This window comes from Tursiops truncatus, chromosome 7 (genome assembly GCF_011762595.2).
Source record: "Tursiops truncatus isolate mTurTru1 chromosome 7, mTurTru1.mat.Y, whole genome shotgun sequence".
Taxonomy (NCBI): Eukaryota; Metazoa; Chordata; class Mammalia; order Artiodactyla; family Delphinidae; genus Tursiops; species Tursiops truncatus.
Genome location: NC_047040.1, coordinates 42,045,811 through 42,070,494, shown reverse-complemented (window position 1 = coordinate 42,070,494; position 24,684 = coordinate 42,045,811). Strand labels below are relative to the sequence as shown.

General features: G+C 36.8%; 1 protein-coding gene across 2 annotated transcripts in view; it reads right to left on the bottom strand.

Annotated features, from left to right (window-relative positions):
* Positions 1-23,657, bottom strand: part of TMEFF2 (transmembrane protein with EGF like and two follistatin like domains 2) — a 250,068-nt gene extending 226,411 nt beyond the window's left edge. Inside the window, exons 1-5 of one of the 2 annotated variants that reach the window (XM_073806979.1) lie at positions 23,486-23,657; positions 21,000-21,109; positions 13,300-13,429; positions 12,811-12,900; positions 8,204-8,230 (exon numbers count right to left, since the gene is read on the bottom strand). In XM_073806979.1, coding sequence (XP_073663080.1) covers positions 8,204-8,230; positions 12,811-12,900; positions 13,300-13,429; positions 21,000-21,109; positions 23,486-23,657 — 529 coding nt within the window. The remainder of the gene's footprint in view (positions 1-8,203; positions 8,231-12,810; positions 12,901-13,299; positions 13,430-20,999; positions 21,110-23,485) is intronic. The other variant, XM_019931472.3, reaches the window with a different exon arrangement.
* Between the last annotated feature and the right edge of the window lie 1,027 nt (positions 23,658-24,684).

Genomic DNA, 24,684 nt, shown 5'->3' with positions numbered 1-24,684 from the left:
ACTAACATCCGTGATCTTCTTGGAACACCCCAGTTATTGCACCTGCTTCAGAGCTTTTGCATGGCAGTTCTCCTGGAAGACCCTTCCCTCGCTTATCTGCAAGCCTTGTTCCTTCATTTCCTCCTCATCTTTGTCCAGGCCTTCCTGATCATCCCCAATATATTAGCAACCCTCCATCCTCCCACTTTTCCCCACTTACATGGCACTCAGCATCTAACAATCTATATTTTTTCTTGTTTATTTGTTTACTATTTGGCTCTTTTCACAAGAAATAAACTCTACAAGGGCAGGAATATTGTCTGTTTTGTTCCTTGTTTTAAATTTTACAGATTGTAGAGGATGCCATGGTGCAATGTGCACACTTCCCCCTTCTCAGCTTCTGGGAATATTGTACACAGACAGCTCACAGCAGAGTCCCTCTCCAGGTCTAGTCTGTAGCTGAAGAGCGCCACCTGGCCAGACGTAACGCTCTCTTTTTGAGGTCACCCACATCAGTGGTGATCAGTGGTGGGGTGGGAAGGCCCAGCCCCATCATCCTGATTAAGCATAGTTTACAGGGGCCATCCCCTATCAAGGGCTCCTTATGGGCCCTCCTGTGGCTTTTTAAAACTGCACCAGTCCTACTGTATCTGCCCAATCCTACATTCTTCCCTCCCACAGGTGCTGATCCTGAGAGCACTACTCAGTGAACTTCGAATGTACAAATCTCAACCTCAGAGTTTACTTCCTGGGAAACACTGCAAGGATCACAGATGAAGAAACCAAAACAGATTGTGTAAGTAACAACCATGGTTACATAGCTAGTAAGTGGTGGAGCTGGGACGAAACCCAGAGTCTACTTCCAAAGCCTGTGTTTTTAACTACCAGTTCCTGCTGCTACTCACACAATCATATTTCTCCAAGAAGTTAAAATATATGAAATACCCGGGCTTCCCTGGTGGCGCAGTGGTTAAGAATCCAGCTGCCAATGCAGGGGACACGGTTTCGAGCCCTGGTCCGGGAAGATCCCACATGCCGTGGAGCAACTAAGCCCGTGCGCCACAACTACTGAGCCTGTGCTCTAGAGCCTGCGAGCCACAACTACTGAGCCTATGTGCCACAACTACTGAAGCCTGCACGCCTAGAGCCTGTGCTCTGCAACAAGAGAAGCCACTGCAATGAGAAGCCCACGTACCGCAATGAAGAGTAGTAGTCCCCAGTCACCGCAACTAGAGAAAGCCTGCGTGCAGCAACAAAGACCCAATGCAGCCAAAAATAAAATAAATTAAATAAATAAATTTAAAAAAAGAAAAAGTTATCAACATTAGAAGAAAAACAATGTGTAACTATGTGAAGTAATGTGTGCTAACTAAGCTTTAAAAAAATTAAGTATATGAAATAACTTACAGTGAATACTTATCAAAGAAAAGAAATGGGATTAGGGAAGGGAGATGAAGGGGAAAATTAATAGAAGAGAATTGATGACAAACTATTATAGACTGATGAGTATGATTAACTTAGATAACAGACCACCACAAAAACCCACAGGGGTTTGAGTACTACACTGAATAGAATAGATGGTTTCAGAAATAAAAATGAGAGTGGGAAGGGGGTAAGAAGATGGCATAATGAATCTCATATGATTGTTGATAGGATTTATGATTTATATAAACCACAGACTATGGGATCTGTCTGATATAGACATTGCAAACAGCTACTGCCAGAGGTAGGGTAATCTTGTAGACTATAGTCTCCTTCCTTCTTAAAATTCAAGGACTGGCTTAGTTAACATATGTACTGTTGTTGGCATTGTGGGTAAAATGCTATTTTTTTTCTGATTATCATCCACACATCCAAAGATTGCTGCTGTGATTAAATAAGTTAATGTTATGATAGTGCTTTTTATAAACCATAGAGCATTTTACAAACAATTATACCTGAGTTAGGCATCCTTATGGATTTATCTAATTCATGCTCTGACATCAAGCAGAACGATAATAAAATCTTTCCATCTATTTTAAAAGAATCTTTCTAAAAAGTTCAAATTCCCTTAGAAGAGCTCTGCAATGCTTAGCATCCTGATGAAAAGTCTTCCTTGTAAGTATACTGAATCCCTCAAATTGTGAATCCCTCCCATTTCTTCTTTTTTAGATTTCTATGGAAGCAATATGCCTGCCATTGTAGTTTTAAGAATTATTTACTGTTTTGAATTTTAAAACGTTATCCCTTATTTCTTATTTATCTTATAGAACTGCAGTTCCTTTCATATCAACACTATGATTTCAGTCCCCTTCAAGGTGCAGAGCTAGCTATCTCCTCTAAATACTGTGGTTGGATTTGTAGAGTTCTTACTATCTCAGCATCAGTACTTTAGACCATGAACTTAAAAATCACTAATTTAAAGATCCAAATTTTTAATTAAACACTTCAGAGAAATTATATTCTTAGAGTAAATGGGAAAAAAGAGCAAAGGTAACAAATTCTTTTAATTTCATTTTTTGGATTCCAAAGTTCTTTGTTTATTATAAATTTTAGTTTATTATAACCATCTTTACTATAAGCAGATATTATTCTCCTTTACCAATAAAGTAAATGAATCTCTAAGGAGCTTGAGAGTAAAATCAAATAGGCATCCTTCAAGCCAATGAAAAATCTAGAATACAAATTACCTGATTCTTAACCCAAAGCCATGTCTACCACACTGCACACAATGATTACATTTATTTTCCTAGATATGGTCTTTAAAAACCCAAATAGGTGATTCAGAAAAAAATGTTTGTGGTATCCATTTCACATTCCAAGCAATCTTCCCTGGAAATTCAATCAATTATTACCGTTCTACTGGGAAAAAAATGTTACTTTTAAGATGGTAGTTATGTGTGAAGACAAAGTACAGCCATGTTGGTAACAAAGGCTTCTTCTCCTCCCTTTTCAGTTTCCATCATTCTCACTTTGTTTCCCTCCTTCTTTTATATTTTTCCAATTTCATGTTCTATTATCTTCATTCATCCTACCTTTATATTTTTCCAATTTCATTTTCCATTATCTTCATTCATCCTACCTCTATTTCATTACTACATCACAATATTGTTTCTCTTTGAGGTACAGAGAAAGCAAAATGGATTCTACTCCATGAAAACCTGAGATAAATTTCAATTGTGGTTCAGGTATCTATAAACTCATCTCCAGGCAGAAGAGTAGCTCTAAGGTGTAGGACAGCAAACGCAAGGATAGTTTCTGCTTCCTCCCCGTATGTATTGCCCTGAAAAAATCTCAAACCTTTCATACGTGGTAGAATTTTTTAGTTGAATCAGTATTTCAGATGAAGTTGCTTACAACTGACGCCTGTCAGACTTTGGCTGTAATGTGTACCCAATGGAGAAAATACATGGTGAGGCACATTGTGCTTGCCAGAACTTGACCATGACAGTAAGGTGGAGAAGGTACGGATCGAGGTCAGGAAAGGGAATGGGTATAGCAACATGGAAGAAAACATTACTTAGCCTGATATAAGAATATTTTATGGAATGAATATTCAATTCCTTGTTATTTATAGTATACTTAACAATTTATTTCTACAGGGGATTATTTCTCTTTTGATAATTACAATCATAATTTTCCCATTGTGTGATAAGAAAAGAATTTACATGTAAATCTCCTTGAATGTAAAGAACTGTGTCATATTCAGCTTTACAGCTCCAGAAACCTTACCATGGTCCTCAGGTTATAGGAGGCTTGTTCAATTTGACTTAATTTCTGAATAGCATCAAATCCACATTAGAAACAATGCACATTAGAAAATTAGAAAGAATTTCTAAAAAATAATTTAAGTTCTCAAACTTGTTACAATACTGTTTTCTAGTTTTTAGCAATCTACCTATCAGAAACAGCCTAGGGTTGACAGTTTGTTGCAATGTAAATATTTCTTGTTCTATCCAAAGTATATATGAAATAAATGTCTTAATTATGTACATCCAAGTAATATTATACAAAGATAATTTGCACAGGACTATTTTGCATTAAATAGAAACATACTATAACCGATTCTGTGCGTTAAAGTCATCGTAATAACAATTATCTGGATTATTAAAATAAAAATCAGACTTTATACAAATAATGAATGTAAATTTAATTTGATTTGTTGCTGTACATATCTGACATTAATCTCTTAGTTAAGAGATTAATTATTAAAGAATTCTCGTAAAACTATATAATTGTATAAGTTGTATAAGTAGGCCCAGTGCTTCATTTTACCTCATGAATTAAAAATATACCCACTGTATCTATGCTGTATCTCTTAGAGACATTTTATTTATACAGACATTATCATACAACTTCCCATAAGATGTTACTAAAATTTAATCGTGAATTCTTCCAGACTTCTAGCAGGATAATATATTTATAATTATTTTAATAGTTAAAATATAGTTGTTACTTTACTGGACTTATTTTTTGTTTTTAGGGGTCTATCAAAAGTCTAGTTATTCCAGAAATAATTGTTAAGAGTAACGGAAAATATTAATGGTCTTATCTTTATAATATGACTGAAAGACTATGAAAGAAAGGCAGGTGTTAAAAACTATCCCTTGATCACCCACACACCCTTAGATTTTGAAAGGAGGCTCCTTTAATACTTCTTTCTTACTGCAGTGTTTGTTGCTTAAGGAAGTCTGTGGGTGGAGAAGATGTTATTAACACACACCTGTTTTCTTATTTACAGCATTCAATCTCCACATATATAAGTCCTTGAAACACCAACCCCTTTCTTTCTACTACTTTCTGAAATTCTTTGGAATTTGGTCCACATATGACCACATATTACCTTCCTATCGGACACATATATAATTAGTTATAATTTATCCTGAATTGATTTTTCGAGTATGAGGCTATCCAAAAGATTTTTTGATGTAGATGCCTTTCCAACTAAACATTTTTGTTTAAAAACAAAGAATTCCATAAACAGCTGGTCTTATATTCAAAACTAATAATACAAAAGTATTCTTTGTATTAATGAGTTTTCTTAAACACTAAAAGAAGAGGATACAGTCACTGAAATGGGAAAAGCCAACCTTTAAGATTTGTATGCAGTATTTGTTTCTTATTACTCTACAAATTACCTTGATGAATGAATGCACATTTTGCAGACCATGTTGAAGACACGGTAAACATGTTTTACTAAGTAAAGTAATAAGCCCTTTGAATTGTTTCATCTGAATAAACAAATCGATGGTTAAAGATTTTTAAACCCTCTATAAAATGTATACAAACAAGTTAACGTAAATTTTACGAAACATTTAGATCCCTTTTATATTGTAGTAAAGATGTTCCCTCAAGTGCAGTAAATGACAGATATGCCCTTGTGCAAATAAGCTAAATTTAAATTATTTTTAAAATAATCAGGTCTAATCTTCAATGCTAATGTAATGTTTATTCGTTTAAGAATATAGGACAATCTAAAAAGTAAAAATTGACGTGTTTTTAAAGTGATTTTGGATTTGGAGGTTTAATGATATCATTTATGATAGTCATACATATAAGTGTTTTCCAAATAAAATTGTTCACTTCATTATTCAGATCAGTGCACTCCATTTGGGAATTATATTAACTTTTGTTAAAAGAAATTAGAAAAATAACCGTTAACCATCCAAAGTGCTTGCAAAGATGCCCCAATTATTAACCAAATACACGTTATTGAGAATACATCCTGCAGAGACCAGTTAGAACGATCACTAGCTAGAATTGTTGGATTAACCAAACAATCACAGGTAATTCAATCACTTCTGGTTAATTCAAAGGAAACTGATTCTGGCTCCTCTGATATTTTGGTAATAGGAACTCGGTCAGAATACAGAGCAAGTCCATCCTCTGTATAGCAGAGGTAGCAAGTCAAACGTACTTGATGTACAATCCGAAGGATATGTGAAATGGAATTGTGCAGGTCACTCTATGTTTTGGGGTTCTAGTTATTAAGGTTTTTGTCATTTTGTATTAGAGTAAAAAAATTACAGAAAATTAGAACCATTAGTATTTCAGAGCAAAGTAACACATAGACTAGAAAAAATTAATTCAGTAAAAACAAAACAAAAACACTGTTGTGTCTCTGATTAAAAATGAAAAAGGATTATGCAGTTAGGAGTAAATACTCGTTTGCCACAACTTCCAGAACAACAACTCTTTAAAAAGAATACAACTCAGAATTAAATGGGTTATATGCTTTTTTCTTCTCAGAGCAAGTGTTATATGCTTTTTTTTCTTCTCAAAGCAATTATCTCTTAAGAAGTTGCTTTGTTTTTTTTGTTTTTCTCCAAGTTACTATAAAAAGCTATAATTGAAAGGAAGAGTAAAAATAAAAAAGGAGAAAAAAAATAAATGAAAGTAGTTTCTAACTAATATATGAAATTTAAGTTATAAATGTCATATTCATGAAATTAAAATGATTTCCTAAAAAATCACCTTATTCAGATCACAAGATAAAATAATGAACCTAAGATTCCAATATAAAATGCAACAAGGAAGAGTGAGGTTGACTTCACTGTCAATTGCCTGTGCTAATTACAGTGAACAAAAAACTGGAAACTAGGGTCTGAAAATCCACTACACCTTATTATTAAGAAAATTAAGAAATGATGTATGATATGAGGAGAAGACTCAGAAAAACGTATACCATGATGCTTTAACAAAAGGAGCAACGAAGACACTCTGTTTTGTTTTTAAAGATGCTAAAAAATTAACGAGACACTGTGTGAACAGTGGAACAGTTGAAACAACACAGTACCTGCCAAATTAAGTAGTCTACACATAAAACTAAACAGCTGGGAAATATATAGAATTTTGCATAGAACTGTTTCCTTCTAAAATCAACATTTAAAAAAATTGATTAATTTCTTAATATTCCAATAGTGAAATATCTACTCAAGGAACTATCTTTTTTCCTTTCTTTTTCTCTTTAAAATTTAATTTGCCTAGAGCTCTTCTTTTCAAAACTTCTAGGGAAGTTTTTTTAGGAATACTATATTAATCAGCTAGTGAAAAAAAATTATTAGAAATAGTAAAAGACTGTCTTAACATTAAATGACAGCCTAATGTCATATGCCTAATAACATGGAAATAAATTCATACTCTCATGGTACTGAATCTTGACTCCTATTCAGTTTTAATCTTTATGAAAAAAAATTGTGCTCCAATATGCTGCTCTAATTTTATTCTCTGGGTGTTGCTTATTTGAACTAGTTAAGCCTTTCATTCATTATATAGGGTGACTTAATAAATTTTTAAAGTGTTGCCCAAACCAGATAAGGTGAGCAGTAGAGATCTGACTTTCCTGACTCCAAGGTCTTCTTTTCTTCATCTTTTATCAAATTCTTCATTTAAAAACTAAAATTTACTTGAAACATACATTTAATCATTTTATACAAGGCCTTGAGAGAATGTTTATGTTTTACTCATTCTATTTTCATTATTATTGTTGAAATTATACTCAGTTGTTTCTATTTTTTCTTGTTGTGTATAAAGGTAGAATCTTGTTTGGATTTCATTTGGAAAAGCAGTTTGGGAAATTTACAATGAAGGTTCAATCCATAAATAAAATCTTATTTGACAGTAAGCATGTCAGATCAAATTTTAAAAGTTTCTGCCTGTCTCTTATCTTACATACTTCTTTAAATGCACAACTAAATCATTAAAACATATGTCTTGTTTTAGTAAAAATAACTATAGATTAATTTAATCAAAGAAGTAAAGACACTATCTTATTTTCACTGGCTTAAAGTTTATCTTTTTTACTTTTATGAACTAAAGCTCTTTCAGTTTCAAACTATTAATTTGATAATTATGTTCTTATATACATGATAGTTATGTATGTGTTAATATCAGCACCTTGTAATTATATATTTTAAAAACCCAATATTTAAATTATTTTCTCATGAGTTTTCTGTCCTGCCAAATATGCTTGGAGGCTTCTATTAGGAAGTTTGACATGCAAATTTATCTCAAAGTTAACTCAAACACAAACACATAAATGAATGTGATATATTCATAAATATATCAAATAATTTACATGGTATATACATTTACTTAGTATGGAGAATGATTTTTTTTGTCTTCCCTTTCCTAGAATGCAAAATGTGAATTCATCTCAGATATTTGTAATGGCAAACACATAAGTAAATATCCATGAATAATATCCACATGTAAGTCTTCAAATATATAAAAAGGCAAATCCTACCTCCATCTCCAGATCCTGATCCTGCATCTGCGGGGAAAAAAGGAAATAATTTGTTTTTGCTCGAAAAACATCTTCAAAAAATGTGTATGACTTTATTAAAAAAAATTCATGTTTATTTTCTCCATTAATATGGTACTATAATTTTAAAAATTACTAATATTTAATTTGAAAAACATATTCACATCAATCTAATTTCTATACTGTAACTTATAAAATAAATTCCTTATTATTTTCATTCTTAAACTTCATGAACAAAGTATTATCTAGCTTTGGAATAATTCCTAAACTTGACTATGTTAAAACTTCTCATTTTTATTTTAATCAAGATGAATTTGGTGCCTTTAACACAAAAAATTAAAAATGAGATACTTATAGCAATCAGTGAGACTTAGAATTAAACAGTCTAAGACTTGTGGCAAATAAACACATAATTAAGGCTTATATTCTTGTACATTGCATTACAAAGGGAAAAACAGTTTAAAATGAACATCTTTTTATATAGAGATAATATGTTTTCCAAATTCCACAATTGTGGATGAGTCTATATGCACCCAAAAGCATCTTTCAGTTTTGAAATCAGTGGAAGAGTGAGCTTAACTTTTGCCTTTGTGATTAAAAGTGGCTATACCCTAGGTGGTGCTGGCAGAAAAGACAATAACCTCCCTCTGTCTTTCTCTTTGTCCGCGTCTCTCCCCTCCCTCCCACACAATTACAACTCCTGAAAATTGTCAATTTCTGAGAACTCATTTCCCAGAAACACTCAATTTCCTAGTTTAGAGTCAAGACCATGGAGTTTCCATTTGCTTCCACCTGTTAAGTGGAGACATCATCTTCCTTTTGTCTCCACACTTCCTTCCATTCTAAATACATTTGGCTATGTATTTTTAATGTTAATACTGGGAAATAAGACTAATACTAGTATTCTTTGTCTGATATGTCCTCAGTTTACATTGAAATCTCAACCAGCGTTCAAGACCTATATCAAATGTCATTTCTACGAATTAGTGTTTGCTGTTGTAGACCAATTAAAATAAACTACTACTTCTACTTGTTTGCCTCCATGACACTTTGTTGAGAGGCACTCACAGAAAGAGGCATGATGTATGAAAATCTACAGAAGGCTGACACGGGGAAGAATGGATGCCTCCCCAGTAGTTTTCTTTGTCATTATGTTAGACATTAGCACTGTCATGAAGGAGCAGTAGTTTGAATTGTCAGCCTTGGTGGAGACCCAGACTAACTTAATTCACAAGGTTTAACCCTTTATTAAATCAGAACATCAAGTCATTAACTGCTTACATGACTAAGAAGCAAGTCACTGGGCCAGGCTATCCTTTCCTTAAAGGCAAGCTAATTGGTAAAACAATTTATAATAAAAACCCTTCTTAGTAAATGTAGACTCAAATAAGGATTCTAATAATATGATTTGATTGTTTTAAGGTAACAGATAAAGAAAGGCTGATACATTCATCTTTATAATAGGAAAATAGTCCTGTCAACTGAACTGAGTCCTAAGTCACAGCACAATCACTTTGGACAGGACAGTGCTTGAATGGTCAATATTTGTCAAGTCTCCTTTTTGTATCTTTTTACAGCTAGAATTTTAACTGACTTTATTTGAATTAATTTGAAAGCTTAATTCAGTATTACTTATCAGATCATCAGAGGCTAATAACAGGTTGTACTATTACAGCATTAATACATTCTACCTGTGTTTTAGTTGAATGTGTATAGTTTCTTATTCCTTTCCCACTAAGAGTAAATGTCTTTAAATCAAGAACCATGTCTTGTTTAGCTCTCTATACTTCCACACACATAAGAGAAAATGCATAAAAGCTTATGTATTCCAAGCTCCAAACATACTCATTGGATAACATAAGGAACATTATTCAACCTTCTTAAGCTTATTGGTCCTCTAGTCAATGGGTATAGTAATGTCTATCTCATTGGACTATTTTGAGGATAACTGCACAACAGCACATTTTAAATGCTTATCACTATGTCTAGAACATAATAGTTAAAATTTTGAGTGAACATCTTGCCTATTCATCTATACGTTTTCTGCTAAGTACATATGGCTGGAGAAAATCAAGAAAAATGGCAGTAGTATTTTGGCTTGTATTCCCCATGTATGTTTCTAAAAATTCAAGGACCATGATCCTTAAGACAATTTGTGTTTGATTTGACCCAAATTAAGTAGCTAGTGAAGAAAGGAGGAATAGGCTGAAAAAAAAATGGTCACTTAAGTCCATGGCATCATTATAAAATAGTGATGGGGGGCTTCCCTGGTGGCGCAGTGGTTGAGAGTCCGCCTGCCGATGCAGGGGACACGGGTTCATACCCCGGTCCGGGAAGATCCCACATGCCGTGGAGCGGCTGGGCCCGTGAGCCATGGTCGCTGAGCCTGCGCATCCGGAGCCTGTGCTACCTTATTAGTGAGACAGAAACACCTAAGAAAAGAAGTCATGCTGTTGCACCTGAATCTGGGCTCCTAGTCAATACATTTCTTATAAGGCAAAAAAGTGAAATTGACAGTGAGGCTATTGAGCAGACTGCCCAATAGGAAGCCATTTTCCAGACAAAAAATGATTTGTAAGTTCAATGAAATGTAATAAATATAAAGTTTTATCTTCTACTGCCTTTTATTCCTAGAGATCACAACTTGTCACCTCCATTCAGTGTCAAATAGCATTAAAAAAAAAAAAAAAAAAGGAGGGCTTCTCTGGTGGCTCAGTGGTTGAGAGTCCGCCTGCCGGTGCAGGGGACACGGGTTCGTGCCCTGGTCCGGGAAGATCCCACATGCCGCGGAGTGGCTGGGCCCGTGAGCCATGGCCGCTGAGCCTGCGTGGCTGGAGCCTGTGCTCCTCAACGGGAGAGGCCACAACAGTGAGAGGCCCGCGTACCGCAAAAAAAAAAAAAAAAAAAAAGGAAAATCTATGAAGAAAAGAATAAGAATCTCTTTTAGAACAAAAGTCAGAACTCCAATTTATTTACAGTCAGACCTGGTTAATCAAAATTACTTTGGTCCCGCCATCATTATTCAGATCAAAACTTTTAGATTTACAAGTCAATGGAAGATGCATTCAGCAAGACCAACTTACTAATTAAATCCTGCAGAAATCTAAGTCTGTGAACAAGCTAGGGATGGATTACTCAGTTGTGATTAAATTTTCTACTTAGTCAAATGTTTATTTTCATAGTACAACCAACACATTAGGGATTAGAATGGAAAGACTGAATGAATCAGAAGAATGTGACTGCATGTGCTGACAAGAACTTGGAGGTTGGAAAGTAAGAAAGAGAGATTTTGCTACCATTGTTAGCCAACCTATAACTTCATGACTGCTTATTGTGACTACTGCCCACTGATCCTCATTGGCTATTGTCAGAGACACACAGATATCCTATGTGATCTTGAATAAGCAAATCCATTCCTCAGTACTCTCTAGTATTTGCCTACATCACTCCTGGTCTAATAACCCTCACATGTTGCTCTTACTTCCATGCATTACTTCTCACTCATAGATTGAATGGCAATGATCTGTTAGCTCTAGCAAATAAGCAAGGGATGCACCAGTCCAACTTGCCTCCCAGTCACCTTTGCAGGAAGGACATCCACATTGTGAGGCAAAGAATCAAATAGGAGAAAAGACTACTTAAAAACCAAAACCAAAACGAAAAAGCCTACATCATTGTTCATGAGGAATGATACCTTTCTCTTCTGCTAATTCTTAGAAACTTCGGTAGTCACCAGTACAACCTGGAACATTGTCAACTGCTAACAATCAATAGGCCTAAGATAATCTTTTAAAGCAGAAGTCTCCAACCTTTTCGGCACCAGGAACTGGTTTTGTGGAAGACAATTTTTCCACGGATGGGGGTGGGGCGGATGTTCAGGCGGTAATGCGAGCGATGGGGAGCAACGGGGAGCAGCAGATGAAGCTTCGCTGGCTCCCCCTGGTCTGTGGCCCAGGGGCTGGGGACCCCTGTTTTAAAGAATATGAGACTTTCCCTTGCTCATTTACCACTCTGCCCCAGCCATCATACACATAATTTTAAATATAATTCCCTAGAATAGAAATACCTGTTATCTGAGAGAGACTTTCAATAAAATAGATCTTTCTTGATATTATTCTATATTTCCATTTTTGAAGAAAGTCCTTATATCATTATTATTTTTCTTGAATATGCTTATACCATCTAATTCCTCAGAAATTATGACTTTCCAGGAAGATGTTTATTTGCCATTAAGAACAACTATCAAGGGACACTAAAGTTTCTTTAATATATGTGATTTTAGTGTTTCAAGCCTAACCTGAAAACTCAGCTTCATTTTACAGCATGGCTTTAAAAAGTTGAGCTGTATTCCTCTTTTTTTTTTCCTTCCTGTAATGCTATTCAGCTCTAATAACCATTGTACTCAAAAGGAAAACCTGAAAAACCAAAGAGCCTATGAAGTCACTCTTCTTCCTTACTTTCTTTAGAGCATTCTTGGTACAATATAACTAAAAAGCTTTGTGGGAGCCCAGGCTGACTGTGTCAGAAAGGACAGATGTCATTAGAAGTCATGTCTATCACCAATACATTCTTCAATATAATCAGCTCACTGTTAAGAGGAGTATTTTGTAGGACTGCTAAGGTTAGACACATCTTAACTTCCAAACCCAAATCTGCAAACTGCCTTCCACCAGACGATCCTATTGTTGCAAACAAACAATCAATCAAACAAACAAACAAACTTTATTCATGCATAGATAAGTTTCTTATGTTTGGAAGCTGAGCAGTCAATCTAGATTTCTAATTATGTTACTCAGCTGTCTGTACTTCATTAAATAACATACATATTAAAATCTACCAATGTTCTTATGGTACATTTATCTTTCTTCCAGAAGTGACTTGAAATGTAAAAAGACATAGAATAAGAATAATGCATACTTTGTATGAAAGAATAAGAGGCTTGTCTAGCTAATAATATATAGTCTGGATTATTTATTTGGATAACGATAAACAGGCCATAACGTGAAAAGCAAGACATGGTTTTGGGATTCAGAACCCATTCCGAAGGTTTTCGGGAGTCTTCAGGATCACATACATACCTGTGGCACATGATCCTTCAGACACCACCAGTATCTCACTCTGCTGTTTGCACGCAGCCTGCCGCAGGTAACACTCATTCTGGTAGCTCTCCCCATTGGAGCCACACACAGGCACATAGTCACTGTTGCACTGGGGAGCACACAGATGTAAGCCTATGGTTAGTACTGGAGTCTGCATGCCTCTTACATCTTGAACAGAAATCATCATTTACAAAAGAAAGCACTTGTCTTCATTTTCAGTGATCCCCCTTGTATCCAGCAAGTCTTTGACCTTGTAAGGACACCATTCAAAGATACACAAAAGCAATGTCAAGTCATCTGATTCAGATAGGGGGAAAAAGAGCTTCTAAACTGATCGGGCAATTCCAACAAAGTGATAGGACAAGCAATAATAAAAAGATATAACAACAAATGCATCAATATTATTTAATTTTTTTTCTAATATGTGACCCATAGGGTTTGGTGGAAAAAAATCAGAACATGTTATAGTATTCAAGCTATTCAAAAATAGTGTCTATCTGTGTTTGGAGCAGAAGTATATAGCTGAAATGCCAAAGAATTCAGTTACTCCTTAGTATGTTTTTCCTCTGTTGAATTTGAATCTTTACAAATTTCTAAATATTTGGATAAGATATTTGAATTATTAATTTTTCATATATTTTTAGACCATTGGATATTGATGTAGATACAGTGTAGAAAGAAATAACAGATCATAGAATACAGAAAAAAAATCAACAACTACTGAACCATATGTAAACTTGATTGACTCTTCAAAAATATGACTTAACCTATATTTCATAAAACAAAAAGTTCATTTTTAAACAACCTCATTACAAAAATGTACACATTTTACAATGGAAATTAGGCAACCTACAGGGTGTACTCATGATAATGTGATCACACTCTAAGGCATTAGAGATACTTGGCTGTGTCCTATACCTGCTAATTACGCCACTGATGTGATCATCTTCTGATGTGCTACATTGTTTAATTATAACAGATGTAATGATCAAGACAATTATTTATAAATACTCACCCATGCCAGAAACTAAGTAAAACAAATCATACCTATACATGTATGTGAAAACACTTTTCTGTTTTCTACTTCTTATTAAAATATTTGGATTTTTCATGTGCTAATTCATAAGACATATAAAATAAACCAATAATTTAGTGAGATGGCTAGGGTTTTAATATATGTGATAATAAACCTAAAACTCTATCAAAAGTTAAATTCAACTCAAGGATTTATGCAAAAAAGCAAATTCTCAATATGGTTATAATCTGATGATAAAAACCTGAGATTCATTTTCTTTATTTTCTTACAATATCTGTACTTCCTTACCAATCAACCGGTTAGCTCTTGTTCGTTGCCTTTTTGTAATAGCTTAACCATCCTAACCATTTTTTAAATGGTATAAAACAGTGTTCTCTGAAATGACAGTTTTTTGAATCTGACTCTACAGCTATTATTGAAAAACTTAAATATAATTTTTAACTAATAGTTATGTACTATTCTCCTAATAGTAAATTCAAATTGTACGACACTCATAATCACCATAATTGCTAACCAGATAATTTAGATACTAAATCATATCTATTTAGAAATTATTTAAATATGATTAAAATGATTGAAACATTTTAAATATACCATATTTTTAAAATCTTTATTTCTACAATTTATAATCTAGACATTCTGGAAGGTTCTGTATAATAATTCCTTTCCACAGTTACACTATACGGCTACCAGACTCAGTCTATCTACATTATTATATTTTAAAAACACTATTTTGATAGGAACTTTTCACTCCTGAGGATCTTTAATTCAGTAGGCAATTCACTTCTGACCAGGTGATACCTGTGTAAGGGCTGTCTTTCACAAGCTTTCCAAATATATATATATACCTAAAGACTGACCTACCATAAAACTGAACATCTTTATCACTACTGAAAAATAAAAGGCAATAAGAAAATGTCAGTAAAGAGTTGAGTTTTCCAATAAGCAATACTGAAGAGACACCAAATAAATAGAGGTGGTGCTCATGCCAGAACCATGGCCAGGGAGGCAGGTGGATGGACAGGTGCTTGATAAATGGGCTGTGTTCAGTGTCAGGGACAGGAGAATGTAGGGAGGATTTATGAGGACCCACTACCACTACAATGGTATCTGAGGACATGGAAGAGGGACAAGAAAGAAGTGACCAGCTGGTAACATATTATAGTCGGTAGACTTGCTGACCTTTTCAGTAGGCAGATGAGAGTCATAATTAGTGTGAATGGCTGGGCTAGTTAGCTTCTCATGCTTGGTTCCTAGCTTCTTGTCCCAGATTACCTTTTAATCTCCATCTCCAGCCCTGGTTACAATACTTTGCGTGTAGATTACTTGGGCCCATGTTTTCTTCTCTCTAATACCTAGAATTGCTCTATTTATCCTTCTCATCTACTTCTGTAGATTATTCAGATGTAGTCAGAAGATGAGGAGTGAGGGGTGGGAAGTATTTATTATCTCTGTCAAGTGCTAGTACACAATGCTGATATGCATCTTAAAATATCGAATAAACTGATAAAGCGCTCATATGCCACTTCTGAAGGATGTAGTAAGCCAAATGTGAACAGTGCTAAAAACAGAGCTGCCAAGTTCTATGCACAAGCCAAAAGGAAGATTTGTATGGAGTTGAAAAGAGCTTAACTGTAGATAATCAGCACGATGCTTTTGGCCCTTACTACCATGACTTGCACTCATTAAAATGAATAACACATGGAGGAAGCACACTCTAAATCATTAAGGCTCAGGAGTGGAAGTCTGGTCCCAGGTTCTCCCATTTCCCTCACTGCCTTAGTGTAGGACCTTGTGTATATCACTCAAAAATGAAATGTTTAACAAGCTTATAGCTTAGTTCCCCCATTCGAAATGGTTAACTGGGGCATTTGGGAGGATTAAGAGTCATGTTTCAAAATGCTTTGGAATACTCTTTTATAAAAAGAAATGTAAATTATGTGCCTTTCATGATATATATTTTAACTAGCAGAGTTACCAGCTAACATCGACACTGAAGCATGCATGTCTAAAATTAGAAAAATAAAGGAACACAGGCTAACCCTAAGTACAAAAAAATAAGCTAACTACTACATTAAAATATGCCAAATTATTGGAAATAATTTTCAGTGGTAATTATGAATACTGCTCAGTTTCAGAGGAAGGGACAGATTCAGATGTTAGGTGACTTGCTAAAGGCCACATAGTTGGCTGGTAAAGAAAAAACAAGACTCAGGGCCAGATGGTTAAGCTCATAAATGTATGTGTTGTCCAAACTTCCTCTCAGGGGAAAAGTGATTCTGCTTCCTTCAGATGTTTTAAATATCTTAAGTTTATTTTCCAAATATGTGTTTTTTCAGTGAATGATTTTGTTCCAAAATGTCCACATTGCTTAAGAAAGCAGCAACACGTCACACCCGTGGATTCAATGAATATGTGGAATTTGTTTTGCTACAAATGAACAAAAAATTTATGTGAGAAATTTTTCATACGATGTATTGCTTGTTTGGTTAATAAGAATTTCTTTTAACTGAGATTTCAGCAACTAGAAGCTATGTATAACTTACATTTTATATATTGTCAGCACCTTCCATAGAGTCTGGCATATAGAAGGCGCTCCACAGATGTTAAGTGAATTCTGTTATATTCCCGGTTGTCAAAGGCTTAGGAATAATAGCTTAGGATATGGCATGTTTCTCTTCCAAAAAAGAAAGCGATAAAAAACCCACATATGTCCCAATGCTTTGATCATTCCATAGGTAACTTTTACTTCTCTGTGACTACAATTTTTCATATGGAAATTTTTTTATGATTTTAAGTGAGTGGGCAGGCCTGTGACTATGGTGAAAGTGACTCTGTGTGACTTCTGAGGCTAGGTCGTTAAAGGATACAGCCTCTACCTGGCTCTTTCTCACTCTCTGGATGCTTGCCATTGAAACCCAGCCACTGTGCTATGAGGAAGCCCCAACTAGTCCAAATGGAGAGATCCACATGGAGAAGGACCAAGGTCCCCAGCTGACAGTCCAGTGAGAGTCCTGAGAAGAGTACAGAAACAAGTCTTTGAGTTCCCTCCCCGGCTCAGCTAACACCAAGGGGAGCAGAGATGAGCTGCTTCCATTAAGCCCTGTCCAACTGCAGATTCATGAGCAAAATAAATGTTCATTGTTTTGAGCCACTAAGTTCTGGGCAATTTGTTATACAGTCCTAGTTACTGGAACAATTGCAGATCTAAAGTGTGGCTTATTAAATGAAAACATTTCACATTTGAATTAAACGATACCTAAAAAACATAAGGCTTCATCATATTTTTAAATTATAAAGTGATCATTGATCATTACATACTAATTGATATGACCAGTGCTATTAATAGCTGCATATGTGTCTTCTTTTCGTCCCCCTTCCTTCTCTTATTCATCCACCCATCCATTCATCCATCCATCCATCCATCCATCCATCCATCCATTCATCCATCCACTGTCTCTAAATTTTCGAAACACAGCTGATTTACCAGAATGACCAGGATATCATTTGGTATATAGAGAGGAAGGTAGGATGCATGAGGTTGCAGGCCATTTCTGGAACTTATATCATCATCCAAGAATTAGTTGTACTACTTTTGATATCGAGTTGTCTACAATAAACTGGTACTTCTGTTGTTGTTATAATATTTTTATTTGCATGTAGAATGTCCTAGAAAAAATTAGATTGGTGTCAAAGGACCTAGGTTCTGGCTTTAGGATCACCACTTAATGGTAAGTTATTTATATTTATGGGTCTTAATTTCCTTATCTGTAAAAGGAGGAGAAAATAATTATCTCACTCAATTGTGAGAAACAAATGAGATAACATGCTTGAAGGGTAGAATATGCTTATCATAAATCATCTAAGAGAAGTGAAGATAAATATTTGTTCACCTTAGTGCTCCAATTATAATCCAAACTGCAAAACATAGATTATACAACTCATATACCCACTTCTCTTTGAAATTTATCTCTCAGCCAGAAAGACCACATTTGGCACCCATTTTGAATGGAAGAATTTGGACCTGTTTCTGAAAGCAGGAGAAACAGAGTAGATGACCTAAGCTAGTTTAGAACAGTATATAGAAAAATAGATTTTTCAGGACATCTGCCTTTTCATCAGACTGGGAAACAAAAAATTCTCAAATACATTTGAAAGTATTAGAAAGTACTGAGTCAAGATACTCTTAGCTTAAAATACCTATTATTCTTTCACAATTTGTGATCTTGAACTTAATTCTGCCACTCTCTATTCCTGGTATGTTCAGAGTCTAAATTTTCCACTAGGGAAAAGTTTATTTTCTCCTGACAACTTTGCAACACACAAACTAATAGCAGCAGTAATCTAGTAGTAAATTTAAAATGCAACAGGCATTAGGAAAAGGAAATTTACATTTTAGTTTCTTATTCAAACTTGCATTCACTCCCCCCGCCCCCTGCAATCTATACCACTCAACGATTATTTAAATTAATGACAAATGTAACTGGCTGATCGAATGCGTAAAAAACATAAATATCTTTGTTGATAAAAGTTATACCAAAATCCTCTGTGCAACCTGAAAACTGAACACAATTTCTTTAATAAGAAAATTATAAATTTTCTTTAGTAGCATGCATCCATTTAGAATTTTGTGAACTCCTCATTTTTTTTTTCTCTTGGTGAATCTTGTTATAATTATGGCTTTCCATTTGAGGAACATTCTTCTTGGTTCATTTTATATTGTATATGAGTTCACTTCTTATGTCTACCCATGGTTATGAAAATAAGAAAAATTTCTGGGAATTACAAACTGAAAAGGAAAAAATCCACAAAATCCTGTGGGCCTTTAACTAATGATTTATCCAACTATATTTTCCCCTTAGTTAATGTTTGTATGAAGTATGACTTGCAGAGTTCTTATGTTCCATCTCTCTCAAGTAGTTCACTGAAAGAACATAATTACATTGTTCAGTATGGCTAGAGACCTTAGAAATTGGTGTTGCATGAATATTAAATATGCATTAATATTTCCAACACTATCATATGGTCTAATGACTGTAACCTGGGCACAGCAATACTTACCCACCAGGTGGTGGTGCACTTTACAAATATCAGCTGTTTATTACTTTTCTTAGGAAGAAAAAAATGTCCAAGAAGTTTCTAGCTTAACTATAAACCATTCAAAACCATATTTAAATGTGAATTCCCTTCTTTTTCTCACTGGGAGGTTGAACTTAACCTAAAATATTTAACTTTCATCAGCAATTCTAAATATTACATACAGTTGGTCCTCCAAATTTGGGGGTTCCAAATCCGCAGATTCAACCAACTTCAGATAGAAAATATTTGAGAAAAAAAAATTCCAGAGAATTCCAAAAAGCAAAACTTGAATTTTCCACTTACATAGCATTTACATTGTATTTACAATGTTTACATTGCATATACATTGTATTATAAGTAATCTAGAGATGACAAAGTATACAGGAGGATATGCATAGGTTATATATAAATTCTACATAATTTTATATAAGGGACTTGAGCATCCTTGGATTTTGGTATTTGTGGTGGTCCTGAAACCAATCCCCATGGATACTGAGAGACAATTGTACTATAACAAATTTTAGACCAGAATTTAAGTTCTAATATTTTATTTGTTTTATAGCCTTTTTAATTTTTTTTTAAAGTTTTGCTTACAATCTTGGAAAAATTTTCCCTTATCCCCAGTATATACTTTCACTAATGGGAATGTTTTCTAGTTGAACCGTTTGTTAGATTTGATGTGTATTTTAAAAAGTAATTCAACAACACTCAAAGGTGAACGTAAGATATCAGTACAGCATCTCTAATACTTGAATTATAAAAACATATTGAGAGAAAAAAAGGCTTATATTTCACATGGTAGAAAGCATTTGTTAGATGATGACTATAATAATGACACTGGGTTCTATCTTTAATAAATACTAATAACCTAGTTTTGATAATACCACAACTGCAATCGCTCTCTCTTTTAATTTTTATTTATTTTTTTAACATGAGACAAAAGAACATCTTCCTCATGTTTATGAAATAACTTTTGTCTATTTGCACTCTTTTGGATTCCTGGGAGATTCGGTTGTAACTGAATGTGGTATCCATGAAAAGTTGACAAATATTAATAAGTGCTGTGATTTCCAAACTAGCATAGTAATTTTAAAGTCACATTGATAAGGAGTTCATTTAAAAACTTAACCAGATTGCCAGGATAATAAAGCCCAAGACCATTAAAACAGAGAAATATGACCAAAAGAAGATAGCCCCAATCAAAAATAAACAAAAGTATAAATCCACACTTCTAATCCAGCAATGATTTTGACTATTATTCCCAGTAGTTGACTTATAGCATGCATGTTAGAAGGGGCACAGAAACATACTTTTCCTTTGACACACCAAAAGAACAACCTGAAGCTTTCTACCTCCAGTGGCATTTATAACTGTGGCACATACATTTCTCCAAAAAGCTGTGCCTTTTTGACATCAGTTGGCTCTCTTGCCAGTACTTTTGTTTGGTGCCAGCTTTCCTCTTAGCTTCCATAGCTATAAATTGCCAAGTGATGGGCTGTAAAAGAAGATCTCTGCTTTGTCGTCTCATTAATGAATTAGAAGATGCAAATACCAGACTTCTTACCTTGAACTGACAGACGCATGTCACAGTGTCTCCAATTCTTAAACATTCCCCATCAAATTTACAGGTGTTGGTGTCACAGAGGAAGAGATCATTTTCTCTGTCATCATAACCTCAAATTTAAAGAGAACACGCCAGTCATTAAATGTTATAGACTTGAACAAAAAAAGAAATATCTTGAAGCTTTAAAAGAACTGCCCTAAATCTTAATTCCAACAACCACAGCTGTACTGCAAGGTCATTCTTTACTGACAACCTAAAAAAATTCTAGTTAAGTGATTAATGTTAGTTTCTTTTTTTCACTATTCTTTTCTAGTCAGTTGTCTTTAATATGCTTTTTTGATAATGCTCTTTTATTTTAGCTTGGGTTAATACTGGCAGTGGTGGATGAATATTTAACACTTGCTTCTTAGCTTCCTTATTATTTTCTCATTAAGTAGACTATAGTTTATGACCCCCAAACTTCACAGTTTAGAAAAGAGCTGGTGACGGTCTCAGAATGCCTTTTACCATTTCTTTATCTTTAATCATTCTTTTGCTTTAAGGTCTGCAACAACCCCTTATTTGGAATTTTTCCAGACAAAGAGGAAACAAAGCCCCAATAATAAAGATAAACAGGCACAGTGTTTTCTCTGATGGTCTGTCTGGCTCAAATGAAGATTGATCACCTCCAAGTTAACAGGGGTAAAAAGGGGTGCCAGGTTCTTGACAATCTGCCTGGAAGACCAGTTTATTTTCTTTAGTTTCTGCAGATCCTTATAAGATATCTGGTAATAATGAATTTCTTGATTGTCAACCCCAATTTCATATTTAAGTTAGTTAGTTCCTAAAACAGTACCATAGTTAGGGATGAAACAAACTAGTCATGTTGGGCTACAAAGCTATCAACATTCCAAACAATTGATTTTGCAGGTTACTTAATATTCCTATGATAAAGCACCTAAAAAAGTGATTAGGTACCTGCAAAGTGGAACTTAGTCTATCCAAAATAACATATATGCATGCATGAGCCACGAATAAGTTAAAAAAAACATGCTGAGTTTTATAAAAATGCCAAATTTAGAAATTGCAATTTAGAAAGGGCAATATATTGACCCAAATCTAACAAGGTTGCAAATCTCAACTTGTCTTTAAAAAGTGCAAACTACAATAATGTATAATAATTTTCCTTGTGGAATTTACATCAGTAACTACCCAGGACGACATATTCTTTTATCCTATAAGTTACAGTTGGTCATTCCCTCTTCTCCAAAGTTACATACACTTCAGCTCACACACATCCCCGAAAGCCACTTTATTCAGAGCTAGATTCAACTTCCGTGGAATTATATATACAGAAGATGAAAAATTACATACACACTTGCTAAAACTAGAACAGACCAGACCTTGGGGACAATACCCAGGCATGTTAATGCAGTTTAAAATGCCAGTGAAATCACACCACAATCCCGCCGGTAGATTATGGGCTGTCATACTGAAATGCGAAGCTACTCGGACAGTGCAGCAACTCCCATCCTCGGGCCCTATTTAATTAGGAGGCTTCAGCACAGCAAAGCTTGCCAAGCTCTCGCGTTCAGACTCGGAAGGGACCCGAGCAAGCAAGAAGAGCGCCTGACGCACTCCAAGGAAGCCTGCCCAAAAATGGAGGAGTCAGCGCCCAGTGGGGTCAGTTTTGCCCTCCGCCCGCCTACGCGTGAGCCTGCCCGGCCTTGGTCATGCACAGTCCGGCCTGGTAGACGGGCGAATGGTTCTTGTCTCAACTTCCTTCGACCATCTAGGAGCTTGGGGAGGGAGGCAAGAGAGAGGCAATTCGGGGATGCAAAAACAACGTCTTTTGCAGCCAGCTAGAGAAGGAGGATGTGTATGCATGTTTGTGTGTGTGTGTGGAGAGAGACAGAGAGAGAGACACGCAGAGACAGAGAGAGAGAGGCAGAGAGAGAGTAACTAAATCTCTTGAAACACAAGCTCCTTTAGAATTTCTGTGACCTGGTCTTGAATGCCAGACAAGTGCACCCTCATGGCACTTTTGCCAGTAATCAGTGTTTCCCCTGCAGTCACCATTTGATTTATTGCTTTCTCGCTCGTTCTTTCTCATAAACTTATTTCTCTCTCTTTTTTGCTAGACTTTTTTCTTTAGTGACAGAAGAGGTTCTGTTTTAATGTTTGCCCAAGGATTGGTGCTCTTTTCAGTGAATCCACAAAACCATCCCGTTTAATATTTCTTAAAATCTCCGCAGCTCCAGTTTAAGTGCAAGGATGCAAAGGTTCCTACACCTGCGCTTTCTGTCCTCCCCAGGACCCCCGCCCCCTTCCTTAGCGGCCTGGAACAGTTCTCTGTGCTCCTCTGGGTGGAGGTCGGTGGTCTCAAGGGTTTGGAGCGGTTGGAGTCGAGGGGCTTGGGGAGACGCACTTGGGGAGGTTGGTCTGTACTGGAAACGCGCGTTTCCTCTGAGGGGTTAAGGGGTCGGGGGCTGGGGTTCTGGACTTACCAGAGCAGTTCCAGCCGGTGGGCGTTTGGCAGTCACTTAAGGAGGTAGGGAAAGCTGCGAGCTTCACCGGGCGGGCTACGATAAGTAGCATTACAGGCAGCAGCAGCAGCCAGCAAAAGCCCTCGCAAAGTGTCCAGCTGCTGCACTGCCGCGGGGACTCCCACAGCACCATGACTAGTTCGCGCAACTCTGCAGCAGCAAACGGCTTCCGAAGAACACAAGATCGCGGGGGTCAGGCAGCGGGCTACTGAGCATCCCGCGGACAGCGGCAGCAGAGGCGGCGGCGGCGGCAGTGGCACCTGACGGGGAAGCAGCAGCCAAACCCGCGCATGATCTCCAGAGTTTCAGCAACATCCAGTGACCCGGCTCAGCCCCGGGAGCGAGAGGGTCGTGCACCGAAAAGCCGCACCGGAGACGAGGTAAGCTGCTGCCATAAGCAGAGGGCTCTGGCAAGCCGGGGCAGCAGGAGGAGACCGGAGTCCAGAGGGAAGAGGAGAGGAGCCCAAGGGGGCTGGGTGGAGGGAGAGTCAAAGCGCCCAGCAGCCTAGCAGCCGCCTCTCGCGCTCTGCCGCCCGCATCCCTCTGGCGTTTGGGAAGCAGCAGGTCCTTAGCCCGCCCGGGATCACGTGGGAAGAGGCAGTCGGGCGTTGATTGGCGGAGCGGGATGCAGGTCCCGGAGGGAGGGGTCGGCGAGGAGGTGCTAGGAGAAGACGACGGCCGACGCCACAGATGGGCTAGCTCACCAGGCGCTGGCCCGAGTGGGGCTAGGCGGGGATGGCTCAAGTGAGAATCGCGGGCTTCAGAGCGGGCGACTCCCACACCTTTAAATACCACCTGCCCTTTCACTCTCCGCCGCAGGACGCCCCCTACCGAGCGCTGGGTCAGATCTCGCGCCCCTCTTCCGTGCGTGACCCCGGGCGGCGAGCGCCCGCCGCGGCTGGGTGGCGTCTCTCTGAGCTGGACCTGGTGAGGGTGGAGGTGGCTGAGGAGCGGTCGCAGCAGGGAGGAGAGGGGAAAGAGGGCACAGAGGAGAGGGCGTCCTGCTGGCGCCCGGCGTTCTAGCGTGCGGGAGCGCGCGCCTGGCTCTAACGGCATGCAGCTGGGAATATCGCCGCGGAGAGCCCACGGACGTTTCTCTAGGGAGCAGCAGGAAGCAGGAGAGGGTGAGAGGCGGTGGTGTGAGTACAGCTCTGGCTGGC